This window comes from Athene cunicularia, assembly GCF_003259725.1.
Source record: "Athene cunicularia isolate RWA chromosome 14 unlocalized genomic scaffold, athCun1 chr14_part1, whole genome shotgun sequence".
Taxonomy (NCBI): Eukaryota; Metazoa; Chordata; class Aves; order Strigiformes; family Strigidae; genus Athene; species Athene cunicularia.
In genome coordinates this window covers 15,353,318-15,373,644 of record NW_020799118.1, presented here as the reverse complement: position 1 = coordinate 15,373,644, position 20,327 = coordinate 15,353,318, and the positions used below count along the sequence as shown (strand labels likewise).

Genomic DNA, 20,327 nt, shown 5'->3' with positions numbered 1-20,327 from the left:
GAGATACAGATGGCAAAATTATCAGGCCCTGATATTGTCCATAAATATTCCCTGCAATGTAACAGCTATGGTTAGACTGTTGAAGTTTAGCTCACACGCACTGAAATGCAAACCTTCTTTTCCAAGGTTGTTGAGCAGTGAAAGCATTACCTTTTACCAATGCAGGAATGTGATGACTAGCATTCTCCTTTCTTAGCAACAAAATGAGACAGTGCATGTGTGGTTCAGGAGAGAGATCTCCTGTTGCAGAACTATCAGGTGAACTTGGAATCTTGCTAGGGCAAAATACAGCAATCTGAAATAATGAGACACAGATTAGACTACTAAATCCATATGTAATCACTATAGGGATCAAGCAGATATTTAAGTTACAATGACATAACGATACAGCTCACCAGCTGAGCCACAGTAACTTCCAATAACTGGGTTTTCATGCATTATCTATTCATGAGACAGAGAAACTTATTTTAAACCTCAGGGGAGAGGCTTAACATAAAAATGTTCTTCCCTGCAACTGGGCTGGACTAAAACAACAACTCAGCTGATATGTGGTACCACCATAGGTTACTCATGCAAAAATGATCTTGAGTCCCAAACGAAGGGATGATTTTTCAGAAACATTTAGCTCCAAACAGCACATTGAAGCAATAATGCTGCTATTACCTTCTTCAATGGCCATTTAGGATCATGCTTCAAATATTTGGCTATTTGGGCTGTAGTATTTCGTAAATAATTTATGTTTATTCTATAAAATATTATGGGCAGCAAAAGTGTTATTCCTCAGGCCTGATCCCAGAACAAGCAGAAAAGAGGGGCTTTATACACAGTTTAATTTGCAAAATGATGCATTTCCCAACTGACATAGCAAACAACCCTAAGCATGATAATTTAAAGGAAGGGGTCCACTCCTTTGTAAGAGAAAGCATCATATGATTCCTGGGTGATTTATCATGTAAGAAGTGCAGAACTGGACTTCTTGCATATGTTAAGTTTGACTGAAACCTTGCCTTTCTGATTATTGCTGTTTCCTTAGGCTGACTTGTCAAAATGCCAGCTGCACTCTAACTCAAATATATCATCATGCCAGACAAAGCTTCAGAGAAGACAAAAAAAAAGTTATTTTTGACAATAGGAAGGCTCTTTTTGCAACCCATCTGGAATATACTAAACTAGGGGACTTTTTGCTGAAAGGCCATAAGCGGTCCCAGACAGAATGCAAAGTACATAATCAAACATCAGTCTGTCAGATGAAGACTCTACTCCTGAATACACATTTGCAGATCAGAAATTGTTATTTTGGTTTATAAGGCTATTGCCTGCTCTTGCTTATTTTGAGATCAATGGTAAAATTCATGTTTGCCTTAGTAGGAGGTGGCCTGATTATGAATTTACACTTCTGTTATCAGTAAGAGGCTGAGGCCTGGTGGGATTTTCCTACTAAAGGAAAAAACAGCACTGAAAGCAACCAGAGTACCACTGACAGAAATACAGAGAACATCAGTGCTAGCCAGCTAGTAAAGAGAGCATGGGCTCACACATCCATAAGCTCAGAGCATAAGTAGATTCAGAACACCTGGTAACCCAAGGTATACAACTGAACTGTGTGTTCTGTCCAGTACCTGACTTGTTGTCATGCTCAGCACAAGGGCTTGCTTAGGTGAAAGCTGCAGCTGTCTGATTCCTTGCAGAACAAACCCCCGATGAGTACAGACCGAAAGCACATTACAGTATGCATGAGGAGATACCACAGGTGACACCATCAGAATGATGTCCCCTAGATCAAAAAGAGGTAAGAAAAGCAGCATATTATTTCCACAGAAGCTGTGGAATCAATACAAGGTAACTCTTACAGTGGTTAGTTCCAACTCGAAGTGCATCCCAAATGGTGACACTATTTTATGCTTTATTTGCTCTATCCAAGTCATAATGATTGCTATTGGAGGCCAACCTAGAATGGAAAAGCTTATGGCATCATTGGTAATATCTTTATGAATCATCTACTCCAGATAGTCTGTCTCATCAGGTCTAACTAGTTATGAGCTACTCATCTATCTTTGAGGTATCTGTGCTCTCAGTTCACGCACTAGCTGTGCGTCAGCCCCTGCCAGGCTGTGTTTGAGCCGTTACCCTTACAGCTGGCAATCTGACAGCAGTCATTTCCCTCAAGGACTAAAGACCTGATAAGCCTGGCCACACTGATGAGTAACTAAATAAGGTCAGCAAGACCAACTCGCAATATGTCCACTATAACGTGCATGAAGCAACCCCAACCGTTCCTCTCTGCTGTTATTGGTGGTCCTAGCCTGTAGCTAGCTTCTACAGTCTTGTTCAGCACTACCTTCTGCTTCCTCCTGCCCCTTCTTTATTCCCATCTTTAACCTTCATCTCAGAGCTTGCTTTGAGGCATGGGCTCCTGAATCTTTGGACTAGCCTGTGATCATGACCTCACCTCCCTCTTTGGTTTGGTACCCTCTGTGGCTTCACAGGTCCCTGTCCTTGGCTCTCATGACAGTGGTATCAGCCTGCTCTCTCCTACCTGACTATCATCCACTAGGTTTGGCTGCACGTGGTCTCCCTGTATCACTCAACCCTGTAGATGGTGCTGTAGAAGCAACTGGAATTTACATTGGATTAGAACCTTCAGTTTTTAGACTTGTGTTCTCTAAGCTGAACCCCGAGCTCACTGCCAACAAGGTAGCAACACGTGCTATGAGCAAGATCAGGAGAAAGAGCTTGCAAGACCTCCTGAGCAGTTTCTAAGCCCCATCTTTGGTACTACAGGACAAACTCAAGACTTTTCCCTGAAGCCCCTGATCTACCTGAGGTCTTTGCTTTGTTCTAATTTTACCTTGGGTCTCTGCTTTTACCATTTTCTTCATTATTACACCATCCTAGTCCTAATATAGCCTTTTTTGGGTACACAATATACATTCAGATCTCCATAACCTGACAAGAGTAAGCTCTGAAGACAAATCCTCAGTCTCATTTCTATGTGGGTTTTGTCTACACTGTCCTGTTAATTTATCTTAACTCTAACCAAATGATATAATGGGGTTGGAACTATTTTAGTCTCTGTGCCCCAATTACACTTGGATTTGGGGGTAGGACTATCAGCTGTGAATGCTTCTTTTGGTTCTAAACTTTCCAATATGGATATCTGTCCCCAGAAGAATCTGACCAAGGCTCAGCTTGGTAGTTCAAAGCAACAGCAAGAAAATAACGGAAAGCTTCTCTTTATTACTAAGGATGATACAGAGTGTTTATTTGCCTACAATTTCTATTTGATGGCTTTGATTTTGCAGGCTTTGAGTGAGACTGACATTAGTGACACATTCATTATATATGAACTGTCAAAATTTAGGGTTGCAGGTAGTAAGACTTTGGTTCCTCTCTAGTTGGTAAGACTCTTAGAAAAACATTTTCATACGCACATATCCCAAATCAACAAGAATATCTCCTAGGGTCAGTAAAACTTTGATTACTGAGAAGGGGCACATACACCTGGTAGGAGCTGGTATATATTTGTTCTGCACACTCTGCATGGGTATACCTTGCTGTCTCCAAGAGAAGCTGCTGGAGACCTGAAGGAAGAGGTCAGTGAACGTTTCCTTTCCTTAAAACCCCAGACGGTGTCTGCTCCCTGACTAGATTTTCAGCTTCTCTTCTGAGAGTCATGATACAGTTATCTATCTGAGGAGCAAAGCTTGACAGTGACTTCCTGAGCCCAAATACAGATGGAACGTGGTGTGGTGTAACTCAGCAGCCCACATCAAATATGAATCATTAATGGCCATAAAAGGAAGAGGAGGCAGAAAATGTGACTCATTCCATCAGTAGCAACCAGCTGCCATCAATACCAATCCCAAATAACAGAGCCAATGGCTGTCTGCCAAGCTACCTGAGTTAACATGCCCAGTTATATGAAAGAGTGTATCTCAAAGGTGAGACTTTTGTTCTTTCTCCCTTCTCCATTTTCTTTGTGTCACCCTCTCTATCATTCTCCACTCCTTTCATCTTTTCAGTTTATGCTTTCATTCTTTTCTCATATGTTATTTTCTTTGGCAATATAATTTTCCATGTCTTCTTTCTATGTCAGTACAATCCTGCTTTCCTTCTGCCATCTTCTCCGCAACAGCTGCTGAGCTTCCACTCTCCTCAGGTTTAGGGTTTTTTTTTCCCGTGAAACTATCTTCATTTGCGGGAGTAGAAACCAGACAGCAATGCTCTAATAGCACTGTCTAAAAATCACTTGCACCTGAGATCTGCAGTGCCAGGCCCCACTACAGAAGATTGTCAGCACACTGGCCTTCGACAACAGACACCCCTCTACCACAGAGATCCTTCTTAGCCAGCTATAAGGCCTGCGTGCCTTGGCAGGTTTCCCTTGAACCCAGTCAGCTTGCTGCTAGATAGGTACAAATTCTGAAGCTGGAAGAATATTCCTACAAAGGGAAAAGAGAGTTTTGGGTGTAACCAGGTGATAGCCATGAAATGCTTTCCTTTCTGATTGTGTGGTCAGTCCTGCCCTGAATGAAGTCTTAACCATTGCATACCCACTACGATTATATTCAGCTCTTCACCAGTAGAGGTAGATGATCTCCAATCAGATAAACATGCAGTTTAAGGATACCGGTAGGTCTTCACATGACTGTTTCTTTGGTGAACAGGCCCCTGTATGCAGAGATTTCCTATGGGGTGGGTTTTTTTGACTTTTCTTTTTTTACCCTTCTGTGAAATCTAAGCAGCCTACAGGACTCTAGCAGCTACTCCCATGAGGAGGATGAGGTGATAACACTTCTCTGTCATTTCATTTCAGGCAACAGTATTTCACTAGAAATTCATTCCTGGGTCTAGAACTGGCCAGGTCACAGCACTGAGGCAGAATTTCCTGAAACAGGTGGGCTGGAGTAAGGTAATATTGCCAGTGAAGGAGAACCATAAAACCTGAAGATGCATTCCCTAACACTGACCTTTGGTAGTTGAGACAAGCATTGCTGGAGGTCGAGACAGCACCATGCCCTGGAAATCAACCTTTTCTTCATCTGCTTCTGCCCTAGATGATGAAGGACTCTGACAGCTAAAGAAAAGCAATAAATATTAAAAGCTGTTACATCAGGTTCTGAGTCAAATCTACTTTTTGCAACAAACCCAGGGCCACAAAAGCTTCTCTGGTAAAACTGCTTTACTGGAAAAGCCATTTCAATCCCTTGTCCGTGACATGAGCGGCATCAAGGTCTCTCTAACTGAAAATCTTTTTATATTACTCCCCCCGAGGCTCTCTGCGTTCAATTAAAAGTAGGTAATGCAAAGTAGCCAGCTTGGCAAAGAGATCTGGGAATCAAGAAATATGTCAGGCTGTATTACCAGAGCTTTTCCTACCCACAGATATGTCATAGTTGCTATTCACTTTTGGTTCTTTAGCCTGAGTTTAATCAGTTTTAAAGGTTCATGTTGGGCAACAAGCAGAATCATGTCTGGCAGAGATGTTCATGGCAGTGAAACCTCTACAACATTTCTGCATACCCAAAAGGTCCAAATCACAGCACAGTGAACATAAGGTGTGGTTCTGAAAGCTAGGGACTGGCAAGCAACGCAAACTGCAGCCTGTGAAACAGTCTGGCTAGGTCTGTGAAGTGCAGGCTGCTCAGGCAAACCTGCCTGCCTCATCCCAACCTGCCTGCCTCATTCCTTGCCACCACTGAGTTGATTGGAATACATCCTACTTGTTCACGCCCAGGAGACCACAGTATTTGCAAGTATAATCTGAAAACTGCAATGTGAGTTGCAGTTTGTATTCTTGTCTCCCAATGGACCAAATTACCAGCATTAGGAGAAATACAAGTGCATTATTTAGAATGTTGTGCCACTCTGGACTGTCTAAGTTATACCAAAGGAGCAGAATTCATCATCTTTGTAAGAGGAAAGAAGCATTCCTGAGGAATATAAACAAATAGATAAAGAGAATGAAACTTTTCCAAATTGATTTTTTTTCAAATCTTAAAAGTAAAAATGATGAGAGTCACTGTTAGTGGCCAAGCAGAAATGAACTGTGACACACAGTCCCTCTGCAAGCATCAGATTAATTCTACATGGGTGCACTTTGCCACTCTGCAGAAAGCACAACAGGACTACAGACTACCCCACCTCTAGCCTGCTGACACAGTGTGACCCACTACACCCAGCATCCAGGGTCAGAAGGGATCTTTAAAAACCTGTCCAGAACTTGCTGTTAGCAGGGCCCTGTCTGAGCTTTCTGCAGGGTAGTTTCCCCACAGCATCATTTATTCAGTTCAGCAATATTAAAAGGAGATGCCCAGGGCCTGAAAACCCCAGTGTGAGGCTGGCATCTCACATGATTACACAGGCCTGCGTGACAAGCATGCCAGCCAGGGAGAGGAAAAATATAGTTTGATATTCTCCTGGTTGGTGGAAATTCCTTGAAGCCCCAAGCCAAATCTTTTCATAAAGCACTGTAAAACAAATCCTTCAAGCCACAGATCCTATGCTTGGAACAACCCCAGGGGCATCTTTCAGCAGCCAAAAAAAGACACGTGCCTCTTTCCTTCCCTCTACAGGCCAATCCACTCTGATCCTCCAGGGGAAAGGGACCCCTGAGCCTAGCAGAGCCCTTCATTTACACACACGGGATTAAATGTGCTTCCTGGGTCCTTAGGTTTGAGTCTCTGTCCAGGAAGTTGCAAGATTATCAGGAAGGGAAGCGATTGTTTTGTGCTGTAGAAAGTACTCATCTTCATCAAGGAAAACCTGCAGAGAGGTTTGGTAAGAGTGCTGGGGAGGAGTGCAAGAGTCCAGGCTCCTGGTGCAGCCTTCCCTCTGCCTCTGCAGGTACAGATGGTGTGCAAGGGCTGCTCAGTGCCACCTTCCACAGAGCTGCTGAAGCTTTTCTTTCGGCCACTCACCCCTTTCCCTCAAACACCTCTGCTCTGCTGAGTAAGGCCAACAGCAGGCATCCTGGCAGCCTAACAGCTTTATAAACCAATCAACTTTAAGATTAAAAAACATTAGGTAAATCCATTTTTGTCGAAGATAGTCTAAATAAAGCTTTGGGAGCTGTAGTCCCCCTCCTTGTAGCACTACACAGCAAAGAACATAGGGTCTAGGTTGCACGATGGATTAATAGATGCTTAAAAGCCCAGTTCCCTCTGCAGCCATACCCAGACCCACATGACAGTGAGATTCCAAACTCCTGAACCTCACTTGTTCCCAGCACTTTTTGGCACCCTGTTGCTATGCCATCAGTTCCTAAATTGCATTTCTCATGCTGATTGCACAAGTTTATAAGCCACCCTTCATTTTCACACACTTCTGTCATAATCCGCCAAGAACCTTTTCCTTCTGAAACCCCTTATCTCTAGTCAACTGATATGGAAGGGACATAGGGCAAAGCTAGATCAGGCTTTCTAGCAAAGGGCCACTCAGTGGTACGCACCCTTGCAGCCCTTTTCCAGTTCCAGGGACAACTGGAGGAGGTCTCAAATCAGTCTCATCAGCTCCATCTGGGACAGAGGGCCCAGGAGCAGGTGCTGCAGGTGTATGAACTACAGGCCTGCCTACCAGGGAACAAGTGATGGGAAGCAACTACAAGAGTCCTACACCTCGAGACATCTGTTGTGTGCTGCAGAAGAGACAGTCCCGCGAGAGAGAGACTTTTGCAGGCTGTAGTAACTGGTTTAGAAATAGAAAAGTAGACAGATTGCTCCTGCCCTGCACTCTTGTTCACTGAGACCTTTTAGCAGAAGACCAATACGTAAAGACAAAGCACGCCAGCTGTCTGCCTGCCCGGCCGCCATGCCACACTTTGCCTGTGGGAAGAACCATGGTTCAAAAACATCCAGGGCCATCACCTTGCTGTGTCGTTGCACAGGGAAGCGGGCTCCAGGACGGCAGCGTGCAGTGCTGCATCAGCAGCCCTCCCTCCAAACCAGAGGCACAGCTCCCTGTGCACGCAGCTGTCCCCGAGGGGCAGGCAGGCGAGAGGCTCCGCTCGGCTCCTGCAGTGCATGGCATTGATGGAACTGCAGTCCCCCATGCTCGCCAGCTGCGGGTCACACAGCCCGATGAGATCCTGCAAGGTGCTACATGCTTTAGGCCCTCTCACACCTAACGCCAGCACTGGTGGCACCTTGCCAGTCTTTGAAGTATAGGAAGAAGGCAGCTTTTCTGTGAAAGACAAACATATGTGTGACCAAAACATGCAACAACCCACCCCAAGGTCATTCATTCCACTCAAATGTCCTTTTCAGATCTGTCATAGCCAGACTTCATCAAAGTAACCTACTGGTTCCCTGGCCTGAGGGTGATATGCTGGCAACCAGCTGCATGCTTCTACCCGATAATAAATCTGAGATTATTCAAGGTAGGCTGTTAAAGAAAGAAGAGCTGGTTGCCTCATATTTGCTGTGGAAAGGAGCGTGCACAGCACTAGTTACTATGGAGCAGCTGATACACTAGAAGTCAGCACTTCTTGTGCAGTGTGTGTTCATGCCCACAGGGAAGGCTGGGGGATTGAAGGGGAGACAGGACAAGAACACGGGCCTGAGGAGAGGGATGTTTTCTACAGTTTTCATTAGATATGGGAAAACAGGGAAGGGGATCACAAACTGGAAATCTGTGGACTTCTTTTCTAGGTTATTTCCTTCTGCCTCAAATACAGATTTTTTACTACGTTGTAAGATGACGTATCCAGACAAATTATTGGATTAGCTATCTTGATTTCCCTGCCAGGACTTGAACTGTGGTTTCCATATTTCCTGCAACAACTCTTCCCTATACCTCTGGCAAACTCTTTGTCCATGTCAACTGTCAGCATAGTTGGGGTCTAGTAAGTAACCCCAGAAACAGAGTAAATTTGGCTCCACTGCAGTTCTTACTGGAGATGTTAGAAAAAGAAGCAAGGTGTGTCATTTTCTTTCCTGAGGTTTAAAAGCATAAGCATATTCAATATTCAATTGCATAATTTGTTGCATAAGAATCAGAAGCCAGAACATAAGTCTCCAGAGCAGGTAGATAATGGAGAAACTGACTGTATATATTTAAAATAATAATTTTAAAGATTTTTAGGCTAAGGGTAAAAATCTATTTTACAAACTTGCATAGCAGTTCTCAGCTCAAATGAATTGTCTCTTCATAGGAAATGTTCCTAAATAACGGTGCACGGTACAGTGCATTGAAGCAGATCTGCTGCCTGTCACTTCCTAATGACTGGTGATTTTATGGTTTTCTTATTCATTTCTGGAGTCCTCTTTCATTTCTCCAGCTATCAGTATGAACGTATTACGTGCATAGCGTTGAGACAACAGCACTCTGATTTCTAAGGCAGTCTGCTCCTATTGTTTTCAAATCTAAAAAAGGGACAGGGAGACTGGACAATTTTTCTGTGATTAAGCTGGTCTTCACTTGCTTCCTGCCTGAGGAAAAGGAAACCCATTTCTCTCACTCTCAGCCTGCCTGTACCTTTCTCCAAGAGAAATGGATTGCCTGTATTTGTGATGTGTCACTTACAAACCTTCCAGGAAAACTTCTTGGCTTAAAATAAAGTACAAGCCATAGTATACTGCAGAGATTGATCTCTATCCTTTGCTGCTAATGTAACACCTGTTACTTGAGTTATATTGCATTAGCAACTAATAATATTCCATACATGCTTTAAGTCAGGCTTCATTATCTCTACTTCACAAATGGAAAAAAAATAGACACTTGAGTTGTAGTTGCCACTATTTGAAAACACTGGTGTCTAATGTTAAAGACTTAGTGATTTGAGTTCACAGACCCACATAACTTTTGTTTACCTTATCTTCTTGGTCTCCCATCTTAGACCATCTTCTCTGAGCAAGTGTGACATTTTGGTGATGGCTTATCAGCCAATGCAGTTACAGGATGCCCTTTCCTCTGAGTCCCATAGGCAATGGGATGGGGGGAACTGTGGAAGGGGAGGCTGGATTTTCTGCAGCTAAAACCTTCAGGAAAATCTGTGGGAACTAATTTAGTATATTTAACTCACATGAGTAACTCTGGAGCTTAGGGCACTGTAATCTGAGAAAGATTGCTGCAGAGGAACAACTACTAAAGTGATTTGAGACACAAAAATCTATCAAGAGTTAAAAATTCAACTCATGGATATTCAATACTGGGAACAAAAGGAAAGAAACAGCCCAAGATCTTTTATCATAATTTCTTTTGGGAAAGATAAAGGAACTGATAAAGCAACACTCATGTAAATCTGATACCCTCTCCTCCACAGCACCATGTCACTCCTCACCTCAGTCCATTTACAGATCATTGCCTTCACCTCAGTATCATCACATGATGAAACCCTGGAAGGAAAACTAGACCTCACCTGATCTAGAGAGCAGCACATCCTGCTGAGGATAGAGCAGGCGGAGTCCACAGATATCCAGACACGAAATGAGTACCAGCTGCAACATGTGATGGGTAGCTAGGGGACTTTGGAAGAGAGTTTCAAACAGCAATACCATGGCAACCTGAACAGCAAGAGCACATTGGAGAAATGAGCCAACACTTCGAAGCCCTCAACAACCACACAGCTGTATCTCTTCTGGTCACCTTTAGTTCCCATGCTTTATCTACATTGTAAGAGCTACAAAGAAGCTTTCTTCTATTTTATGTTTACGTGCAGTTCAGCACAGTAGGCTCCTAGCTTCAGATTGAATCATAACTATGATAATTATGATTGAATATTTCTGCTGATAAAATTGTGCCTTTTGTCACATAAACCTACTTTTAAAAAACCGCAAGTTCTCTGGGGCAGAGACTGAAGTGTATCATTTCTGCTGTTTAATTTCACATACTACAGAAAGATGGTTAAATAATAATAGACCAACTGGTTGCTTCTTTATACATACAAAAGTGCCATAACAACATTAAAAAAAAAATGTATCAAAAGGCAGACACATCACTGATACAATCCCAAATTTATATTTTGAAATCTTCTTTACCAGACTAATCCAATTCAACCCATCCTGCATGGAGAAAGACATACATGAACACATACTGAATGTCTATACCCAAAAGGGAAGCAAATTATTATTACTTTCCCATCAGTAGCAACATATTGTTTCAAAAAGCAAGTGCTTTATGAGAGGAAGTTGTGTGGTGCTGTGGGTAATAAATTGTCTAGCTGTATATCAGACAAGCATGATTGTACTGGCCTCAAATTTGTACTTGGTGCTCCTGGATGTAAAGCAAGACAATGCTATCCCCAGCAGCAAGCTTTATGGCTGCAGTGAACGCCAAATGAATTAATCATTATTGGACACTTTAAATGAAACGCTACTCCCCCATAAACACATTATGAGGCTTATACCATCATGATAAATGAAGATATAAATTTACTCAAATCATAAAAAAGTGGTCTAATTAGGAATAAAAGCTCTATTTCTTTATGTTTGTCTAGCTCAAGGTCTCCTGATATTAACCCAATATTCACAGCAGCCAGTAAGGAAGTATTTTTCTGTAGCTGCTAAGAGAGTCCCTGGGGCTTGGCAGCCTGGGCTTGAGGCCAACTTTGATAATGCAGCTGTCCAGCACTGAGAAACCTCAGTAACTGCCTGTCTCCCCTTTGCTTCAGAGCCAGGCACTTGGCTTTGGTCTCCAGCTGAGCCTTGTGGGAGGTATGCCTTGGCCCAGTCTCATGTGTCACTGATTCTGGCCACTACTCTAGCTTGCTGACTTTCTGGCTTGGCCTTGCCACTACGGACTCTTGGCTGACCTCAGTTACAGCTGCTGGACCTGCTCTGCTCTTCTTGCTTGGGTAACATGGGACTGTACCCTGCCTGCTGCTCGCTGGCCCTGCCCACCTTGCTGTTAGACCCAGCTCCTGGCTCACCTTCCATCACAGAGCATCCTGCCCTCGCTAGGGAGGTCTGTACAGACCCACTAACAGCACTCCTGAGGCACGTGGAGGAACTGTAATGAAGACATGAGGCATTTCCCAACTACGCCATACATATTCAGCTCCTAACTGCGGACTTCGAGCATCTTCCAGGAGCAAGCCTGGTACTCTCAACAACTGGTCAGGCTTGCTGCGTGTTCAGGAAGAACTTAGTATATCTGTATCTCCATGTATCAGTTCTAACAGGAACCTGAACTCTGTCAGATCAAACATGTTATGCTTTGTGTTGCACAAGAGCTAAGAAAGGCGAGTTACCATAGTTAACAAGTTACCGTACATGGGTAGAGGTCCAGTACATTTTGGCAGGCACTCCTAAACAGAGTTAAATATGAGTTAATTGAAGTTACCTTAATCTTCTCTTCTTCGGGGTAAACTAAGTAGAATTACTTCCTACTTCTTCATACAACACGTACACAGTTGCTGTAGGTCAGGTAGGTAGTACCAGAAGCTTCAGAATTTTTTTTAATGTTTCTGAGCACAAGTTTAAAAAAAAGTGGTGTTGTATATTGGCTTGCAGTCAAATGGTTTCAGGTTATCAAAATTTTGTCTACTGTTACTGATTTGCACCTGGTTGGTAGCAATTTCTTCAACCTGCACATTTCATAGTTTAATCTTCTGTGGCTCAGAGCAATCAGCACATCAATACTGATGACACAAAATACTCAGCTGATATATTCAGGTCTGAGGAGAAATACTTCAAGATCAGTATTTGTACCAAACCTCAAAATTGAAATATTCCAGGTCACTTAATTGTCTATCAACTTCCCACATCATCCCACAAGTCAGAAAGGAGTGGTTTGGGGTTTTTTTACCTCAGTGTCTATATCTTTGCAAGCCTCGATGTTGCTGCTATTAGGGAAGTATTTTTCATCAGTTTCAACTGTCTGCCAGTAAAATCCATTTGGCACTGCAAACACCTTCTCCACTGCCTGAAATGCACAAAGGACATCTCTCACCTGTATATCATCTTGATCCCTCAAAATAAAGGGCTAGGAAAAAAAATAGTATTTTATGGCTAGAGAACACATAAGGATGCACATTAGTGGATTAAACTCATTAGTCCAGTGTTGTTAATCCATTCTTACAACCATGCCACTAGCTCCAATAAAGTAATATCCCAAGAATATGAATCCACAAGTGCTTCCTGAGACACTGAACATTCCCAGGATCCAACCCAGTGACCCTCCAACATGCAGAGTACCCACTGACATCAACAGGAGTTGCATGCAGAAGGCACCACAGGATCAGGCGAGCAGCTTGAGACCTTGGTTCTCCACGGCTGTATTGAGCATCCAGCAGAAAAGGGCTTTGTTAAAGGAACACGCTAATTAACTAATCAAACAGAAGGGTAGGGAAAGAATTGCATGAACTCCCACATGCCTGTAACCAAAATAGGACATTTCTCCCATGCTCATGTCATCCCAAGTGACACATATCTGTAAGTCTTACTGTGCCACATACTCATGGACAGGCAAAAAGACTCTGGTATTTAGGTCACAGCTTTAGAGAAGTGTAGTGATTCCCAATCTCAGCACCTTATTTTGTTTCTCAGACATTTTCTGGGCAGCCAAGTAAGCAAATTGTCTAAGTGCAAGTTTAAGGATATGTCACTCATGAGAATTTGCTGTGACTGCATGCTCAGTAAGCAGGGCCATAGTCCAGGAACAAATGCAGCTTTTGAAAGTCATGTTTGTCAAGTTCTGGTTTGGGAAGAAGTGATGCTCTCAGCTATGCCAATATTGAACATTCCAGAAATATGGATGCATTTAGGCAGAGTTCACAGTGGGCAGGATTCATTCCCAGATTGACAAAAAATAAATAAAAAATTGTCACTTTTGAGACATAGACAAGTGTTCTATCTCAGAGTAGCTTCACTATTTTTAAAGACTTGACCTGTCCTCATCTCATGGACACACCTTAAAGGGAGTTAAATTAAAAAGGAAATAAATTTCAGCATGGTCTCATCAGGGCTTTTATTATGGACAGAAAATGGACTAACACTGCATGAAGAAGCATTCATTCAGGATTATGAGATACATATAATGCTGTTTAATTGTGTAATCACCTGAGAGATTTTTTTGGTGCTGCTTGGGAAATGATAGGCATGTTTTATCATTCTACAAATATTTAAAAACAACAACCAGAAAAAACTATTTGAATAATATTAAACCCCCTCTGACACCTGCCTTTCTGCTTCAGTAACCTTTTGTGTCTTCTCCTTCCTCTATTTTCTGTGCTTTATGAGATATTTGCTTAAAAGCAGAACTAGGGATTTCAATATTCACCCAGTTTCAGTCAATACAACTACATCAAACCAAAAGTTCAGTGGATTTGTCCATTTTGTCCTGCAATTCAGAATTCACCAGTTTCCACTTGTTTCCAACCAACCTCCATCCAACACTTGGTTGCTGTGAAAAATATCAGAGGAAAAGCGAGAAATTGTTGATTTAAGGAAAGAGAAGATCTCTGTTTCCAATGTTTGGTGCCAGTTCCTGCATGCAATGCTGGCACAGTGCAGGGAGCACAGACAAGCCCTACAAAATGGGAATGCAGCAAGATGCCAGACTTCTATTTATTCAAGCTATTCCTTAAAGAAACCTCAAGTCTATGAACTTTAAAGAATAAAAAGAGAGGGAACAACAGTGGACAAAACACCTCCAGCCTACATTTCAATAGAAACCTTAATTAAAATCATCCAGCCTCAGTTAGGACACAGAGGATGCACACTGGGAAATCCAAGGTAAAAAGCTGAACCTTTAGGAAGTACCACAGTGTAAGCCGTGGATCAGCTGTGATCCCAAGTGCACTGCCGCATGGTCAGGCTCCCTCCCCACCAGAGCAGGGATCTGGCCACCCCTGGGAATCAAGGCCTGTGGGAAATTTGTTACTGTGATCTGTCAGATTCTGTTTTCTAGCAGCCAACCCGAATGGGATTTTACAAAGCAGCATAGAATGAAGCTTGAAAAGTCTTAGTTCTCCCACAAAATGCTTTTCCTCACAAGAAAATACACAGAGATGGCTGCAGCACAACAGCCCCTGCTTTGGAGAATTCCTGACGCTGCCTTTCTATGCAATGCACAGGAAAATCAGGAAGAAAACAACTTTTCCCATGCATGTAGGAGAAAGTCAGCATCAAGTCAGTTTTTATAATATTGAGATGAGCCCTATTTCACATATAATGCAGGGTGACTCTCTGCAGGCAGTTGCAAGACCACGCTCTTATTGAAATAATTGTGGTGATTTTGACACTATTAATATTTATGATACTTTGGTGTTACTTTTAATGTTTCACAAGAACTGTGTTGGTTTCACCTTAGGGCTGGTTCCTCTCTTACACCACCAGCAACATCACAGTATCTGTAAAACTTCTGTGCAAACACAGCAGTTCAGAAAGTCTCTCCCAGACTAGCTGATACATCATCTCTGAATGCTGACCTGTCTCTTAGCAGGGAAAAGAGGAGACTCCCTCGCTGTGCACCGTGCAGAACGGTGAAGAGGCAGTCCAGCCTCTAATACCTACTTGGAAATGCCTCTTCCATATGGCTCTGCTGACTCCGAGCACCGTAATAATCTCACATCTCATGGTCAAGGCATTACACCAGGGAGGAAAGATACCCTGCAGTCAGCCAATGGCAACTACAGCAGCCTCAGGGATGCTTTGACTTATGCTGTGACAGGCTCCAAAACCCAGAATCATTTAACCATAACCATTTCCATGACTGTGTCTCCTCCCTCCCACCCCGAGCTGTAAGAAAGCAGGGTTTCTTACAGCACTGATATCCTCTCCATCCATATTACCATGATCAGAAAGAGCAGGAAGGGAGAGCATGTCTATAACCTCCCATTTGTAGGGGCTTTTTTGTCAATTATCCTTTTTGTTATTTGTTTTGGGAGACAAATTCTGATTTCTGCTACTTTCAGACTCTGGAAAAGACCACTTTGTACCATAGCTAGGATTGATCACGCACCAGTTTTTCAAAAAGCATTAAAAAGAAGCCCAGAGCTGCTGCTTTGTTTCAGACAATATTACTGAGATGAAGCCAGACAGTTATGGGAAGGAAATTCACAGCAGAACAAAAATGTGTTGTAAAATACTGAGCAGAAACAAGAATAAGCACATTTTAGAGAAGACTGGAGCTGCATGCAGCAAAACCATGAATATTTAAATGTCATACAGGAATACGACCAATGCCAGTATCTCTTCTTCTTGCTTACAGTATATTCCGTTCTCATTTCCAACAACAAAGAAATAAGCTTTTGTTGTCAGATGATCTAAGAGAGTCTTTTAAGTTCCAATGAGTCTTCTAGACTTCTTCCCAGCCACAGCAGGAAAACAGAAACTGCAGGGAGAATTTCGATGTACTCCACAATCTCATCTCCCCACATGCAAGGTACTTTCCAATGCAAAGATCTGCTCAGCCATTACCACTGTGAGACAACACCCAAATCCCTTGAAGAAAGATGCTGCATCCTCCACTACCTCCACAGACAGCTTGTAAATTTATATAACCTCACCCTTTCAACTCCACTGACTGCATCAGTGGCAGCAGAGGAAGCACTATTCCCACTCTAGCAAAAGCCTCGATGCTAACACATAGCCAAGGCTAGTGTCTGATGTGATTCACTGAATCATGCCCCTGAATCAGGCAGCATTATTCTCAAACTCTCTCCTCTCCCTGCTGTCATGAACCCCAGTGCATTAGCACAGTATTGCTTGTGGAATCCAGATTAACACAAATTTGAATTTGTTTCCTGCACATCTTCCCTCCCCACTGTGCATGCTCACTTCAGATGGCAACAGAATTTAGTAGGGGAAATATGGAAGCACAGTCAGAAGATCCCAGGCAGCAAAAAGGCTGTGGATAGAGAGGGCTAATTAAGAGCTTTGCCACTGAAAATATGCAGTTCTGGTGACTGTGTTTAAGGCAGTTTGAACACATATCTCACTTTCCTTTGTACCTCTTATAGACATGTAAAGCAATATCTTAAAACACACAAGAGAAAGGATGAGATAACTTCCCCCTGTCCTGTCCATCATGCACAATACTAATGGCTAAGCACATTAGCTTGATAGCTCTTTTAAGCTGCTTTTTCTGGAATAATTAGCGATGGTCACAATTTAAATGTGAACTATCGAATTTCAGGAAGAATTAAAAACTATAATCTTTTATTCCTCCCCAAGCTATGCCTTCATCTTTGTGCCAACTCTGGTAGACACCATTGTACAGTCCCTGCTCCTCTTAAAGGTTGGGGTTATTTAGTTACAAATACCAACGATAGTCTGAACTCCTGGCCCCATTTTTTTTTTTTTTTTTTTTTTTTTTTTTACAAACTTTACAAATTTTACAAAATTACAAACTCCAGTGGGGCTCATGAAGCTACAGCCATGCAGCTATTCTGCACCTGCACCTATGGATCAATTCCTGTAAATGCATATAGATGAGGCCCCAGGACAAGCGTCTCATACCCACGTGGAATCAGCAGTTAGATGACGTGCTCTCATCAAAGCTGTTGATACAGCTTTATGAAGCTGCACAGCAGACTCAGGGCACCAGACACAGGAGACCTGACCCTTAGCACCAACTCAGATTAAAACAAGACACAAGCAAGTTTAGAAAGCAGATGGCAGGATGAACCTGTCCTTTTGAACCTCCTGGTTTACAACTTACAACTCAAGCTGCTGGACTTGGCACCTGCCATGCTGCAAGTCTCATCCTGCTGGGCCTGGTTTGGGGAAGTAGATGTGGAGGTGCTGTTCTGGGAGGTTTATCCCTCCCTAATACCCATCTCAGCTGCACAACAATCAAATCTTTCAAAATTAGGCATCAGGCTCTGCAGAAGCTTTGGAGGAGGAAAGCACAGCCCTGAGCCATACACTAAATGTGAGATCTTACAGCAACATGTGGATCAGGTCTAGCAGCTGGCCAAAATGTGTTGTGCTCCAGGTAGCACAGTCTGTGCTCTCCACCCACAAAACATTACATGGCTTAGCTTAGGTACTGCTGCTTCTCACACAGCATGAAAGGGGAAAGAGAGAACACACAGGGCATTAACCTCAAATCAAAACAGCACAACTGCCAACACCATGACGTGATGACTGAACTACAGTATACCACCAGCTATTACAATTTGAGATGCGTAACAGGCAATGCCCACACAGACAGGGGCCTAAAGAGAGTTGGGTGAAAAAGATGATGCGATAGTAAGCAGCAGTTTTCTGAGGAAGCCTCTCATTAGCACTGAAGTTAAAAGAACTTGTAGTGAAAGAGTGGAAGTTGCTGAAGCCACTCTGCAGGGCTAAGGCCATGATGCTTGGCAGTGAAATAACATCACAGCACTCAAACTCTAAAGCTCAGAGTCTTCTTGTTGAGCCCATGCTAAAACAGATTCACAGATCTGAAAGATTTCCCCTGGAAATGCCTCTCGCTCCCTCTTCAGAGACTATACACAGAGTTAGGGCAATCACATATCCAAATTAGGTGCCCTAAGTGCACAAAGTAACAAGTGATGCATTTGGGCTTGCTTTTCCACAGCATGAAACAGTGATTTATAATTTCATCAGCAACGCATAGCTCTTCTGCTACATAGTTATTTCAGTCTTTGAAAAATTTTTGCAACTTTCAAAGCTTGTGTGTGTATGTGTACATGTAGACCTCCTGGTAACACAGTTGCCATCAACTCTCTAGCAGGGAAATCCCAAAAGTCTGAAATACCACATTAGGGAGAACTGCTGTACTTTCTGCGAGTCCACTCCCACACATCAAACTTCCTGTTAGTTCAGTCTGTGCTGTTTGAAGTTTTTGGCATCGTTGAAGTTACACACTGGGGCAAATTTAGCTCCCTAGACCCAGTTCTGGAATTCTTATCTATGCTTAGCCAAAATTCCGTTTAAAAAAAATTAAAATGGAGCTTTGCTTAAGTGAAAAACAAGGAGGGATCTTTGTGTAGACCTGCCCTTAATCAGTACTATTTTCTCAAAAAAGAAACCACAAACTTTGTGCTGGAAGTCAGCAGGGAAACTAACTAAAGGAGCAGCAAGTAGGGAAATGATCACCAGGAGGTGCAACAAGATCAGTGTTCTGGAACTAAAAGAAAAAAAAAAACCTCATCCACCTTGACTTAGGGATGGAGGTTGCCCTTCTTCCTTGAAACCTCATTGACACAATCACCCATCCAGTACTGCTGTGCCCTGACTCCTTGGTCATGGCAGGCACCTGTATAGGTTGGGAGTTCAAGGAGATGCTCTGGAAGTTCACCAAAGAGGTGAGTGTTAGGGGTTGCACCCTCTGGGCAACAGAGAGAGCAAGAGAAATTCATTGTGCCTTACTGGAACAAACATGCATAGGAAAAGCAGCATCAACACTGGCTACACATGTCTGCATCTCTAAGGTTAATGCTCACATCCTAAGGCTTAACAGGAGAAAGTATTTTATTTTATGCTAAAATGAAGAAATCCTCTTTTTGCTGACAAGGGACATTGCAGTTAATAACTTCCACAGGGATTATGTCACTTCTAACCTAACCTGGGGTTTTAATGACTGCATTGTGAGTTTACTCTTCATATCAAAGTGAATTACTGCAGGTTAATAGGCAGTATGCATAGCATTAGCAAGAAAGCCTCAGAGAAAAATAGCAAGAGCAAAGCAATCTGTTTGGGGCCCAGAACAGACTGAAAAAACACTAGATCAGTTGACTGAAAACAAGACATTGGCTCGTGCACCAACAATGTGCTTAAAGTTTATTACAATTACCGCTAACAATTGTTCATAAAATCATACACAGAACTAGTCAGTGCACAGGCAGAGGCAATTTCACCTGATGTTCCCTCTCCCTCCACCCCTACCCATTTGTTCCATCAACCTTTCAGGATTTTTTTCTCAGACCATAAGCTACGCAGTGCAAAACCAGGTATTCACTGCATGCTTTTCCAACACGTAGTAGCAGGTTCTTTGGTATACTTAGTTTTGTTTACACCACCTCAAAATAGATATATAAAAAGCAAGCATGGATCACTGGCCTTGTATGAAATCTTCAAACCAATGAAGTTAAAAAAACCCAACATTGAATTTCCTATGCAGCACTTCTTGGTTGTATTTTAAGGACACTTGGGAACGTTCTCAGTTGGTACCACTTTGTAAAGCTTCAGGGCAGGCAACAGGGTTAGCTGCTGCCTGCTGAGAGTCTGGCTCATTGAGCCTTGCTTTGAGAAGTCAGCCTTCCTGCTTAACAAGAAGATACATCTATCAAAAAATCCATGATACAGGGTGGTCTTAGTGTAATTCAGGCCTGGGAACCTGAGTGGACAGAGCATTTGACCTTAGGAAGAGAACATGGTCTGTAAATTGACTTCAGCTTTGCTATGGCATCAAGGCAAAGATCCACCCCCAGAGAGTGC

The 20,327-nt window shown here is 42.8% G+C and overlaps 1 protein-coding gene across 1 annotated transcript in view; it reads right to left on the bottom strand.

Annotated features, from left to right (window-relative positions):
* The window catches only part of C14H16orf71 (chromosome 14 C16orf71 homolog), a 94,298-nt gene that overhangs the window by 35,078 nt on the left and 38,893 nt on the right, over positions 1-20,327 (bottom strand). The window contains exons 13-18 of the mRNA XM_026859249.1: positions 12,745-12,861; positions 10,358-10,502; positions 7,866-8,181; positions 4,971-5,077; positions 1,620-1,774; positions 151-295 (exon numbers count right to left, since the gene is read on the bottom strand). Coding sequence (XP_026715050.1) covers positions 151-295; positions 1,620-1,774; positions 4,971-5,077; positions 7,866-8,181; positions 10,358-10,502; positions 12,745-12,861 — 985 coding nt within the window. The remainder of the gene's footprint in view (positions 1-150; positions 296-1,619; positions 1,775-4,970; positions 5,078-7,865; positions 8,182-10,357; positions 10,503-12,744; positions 12,862-20,327) is intronic.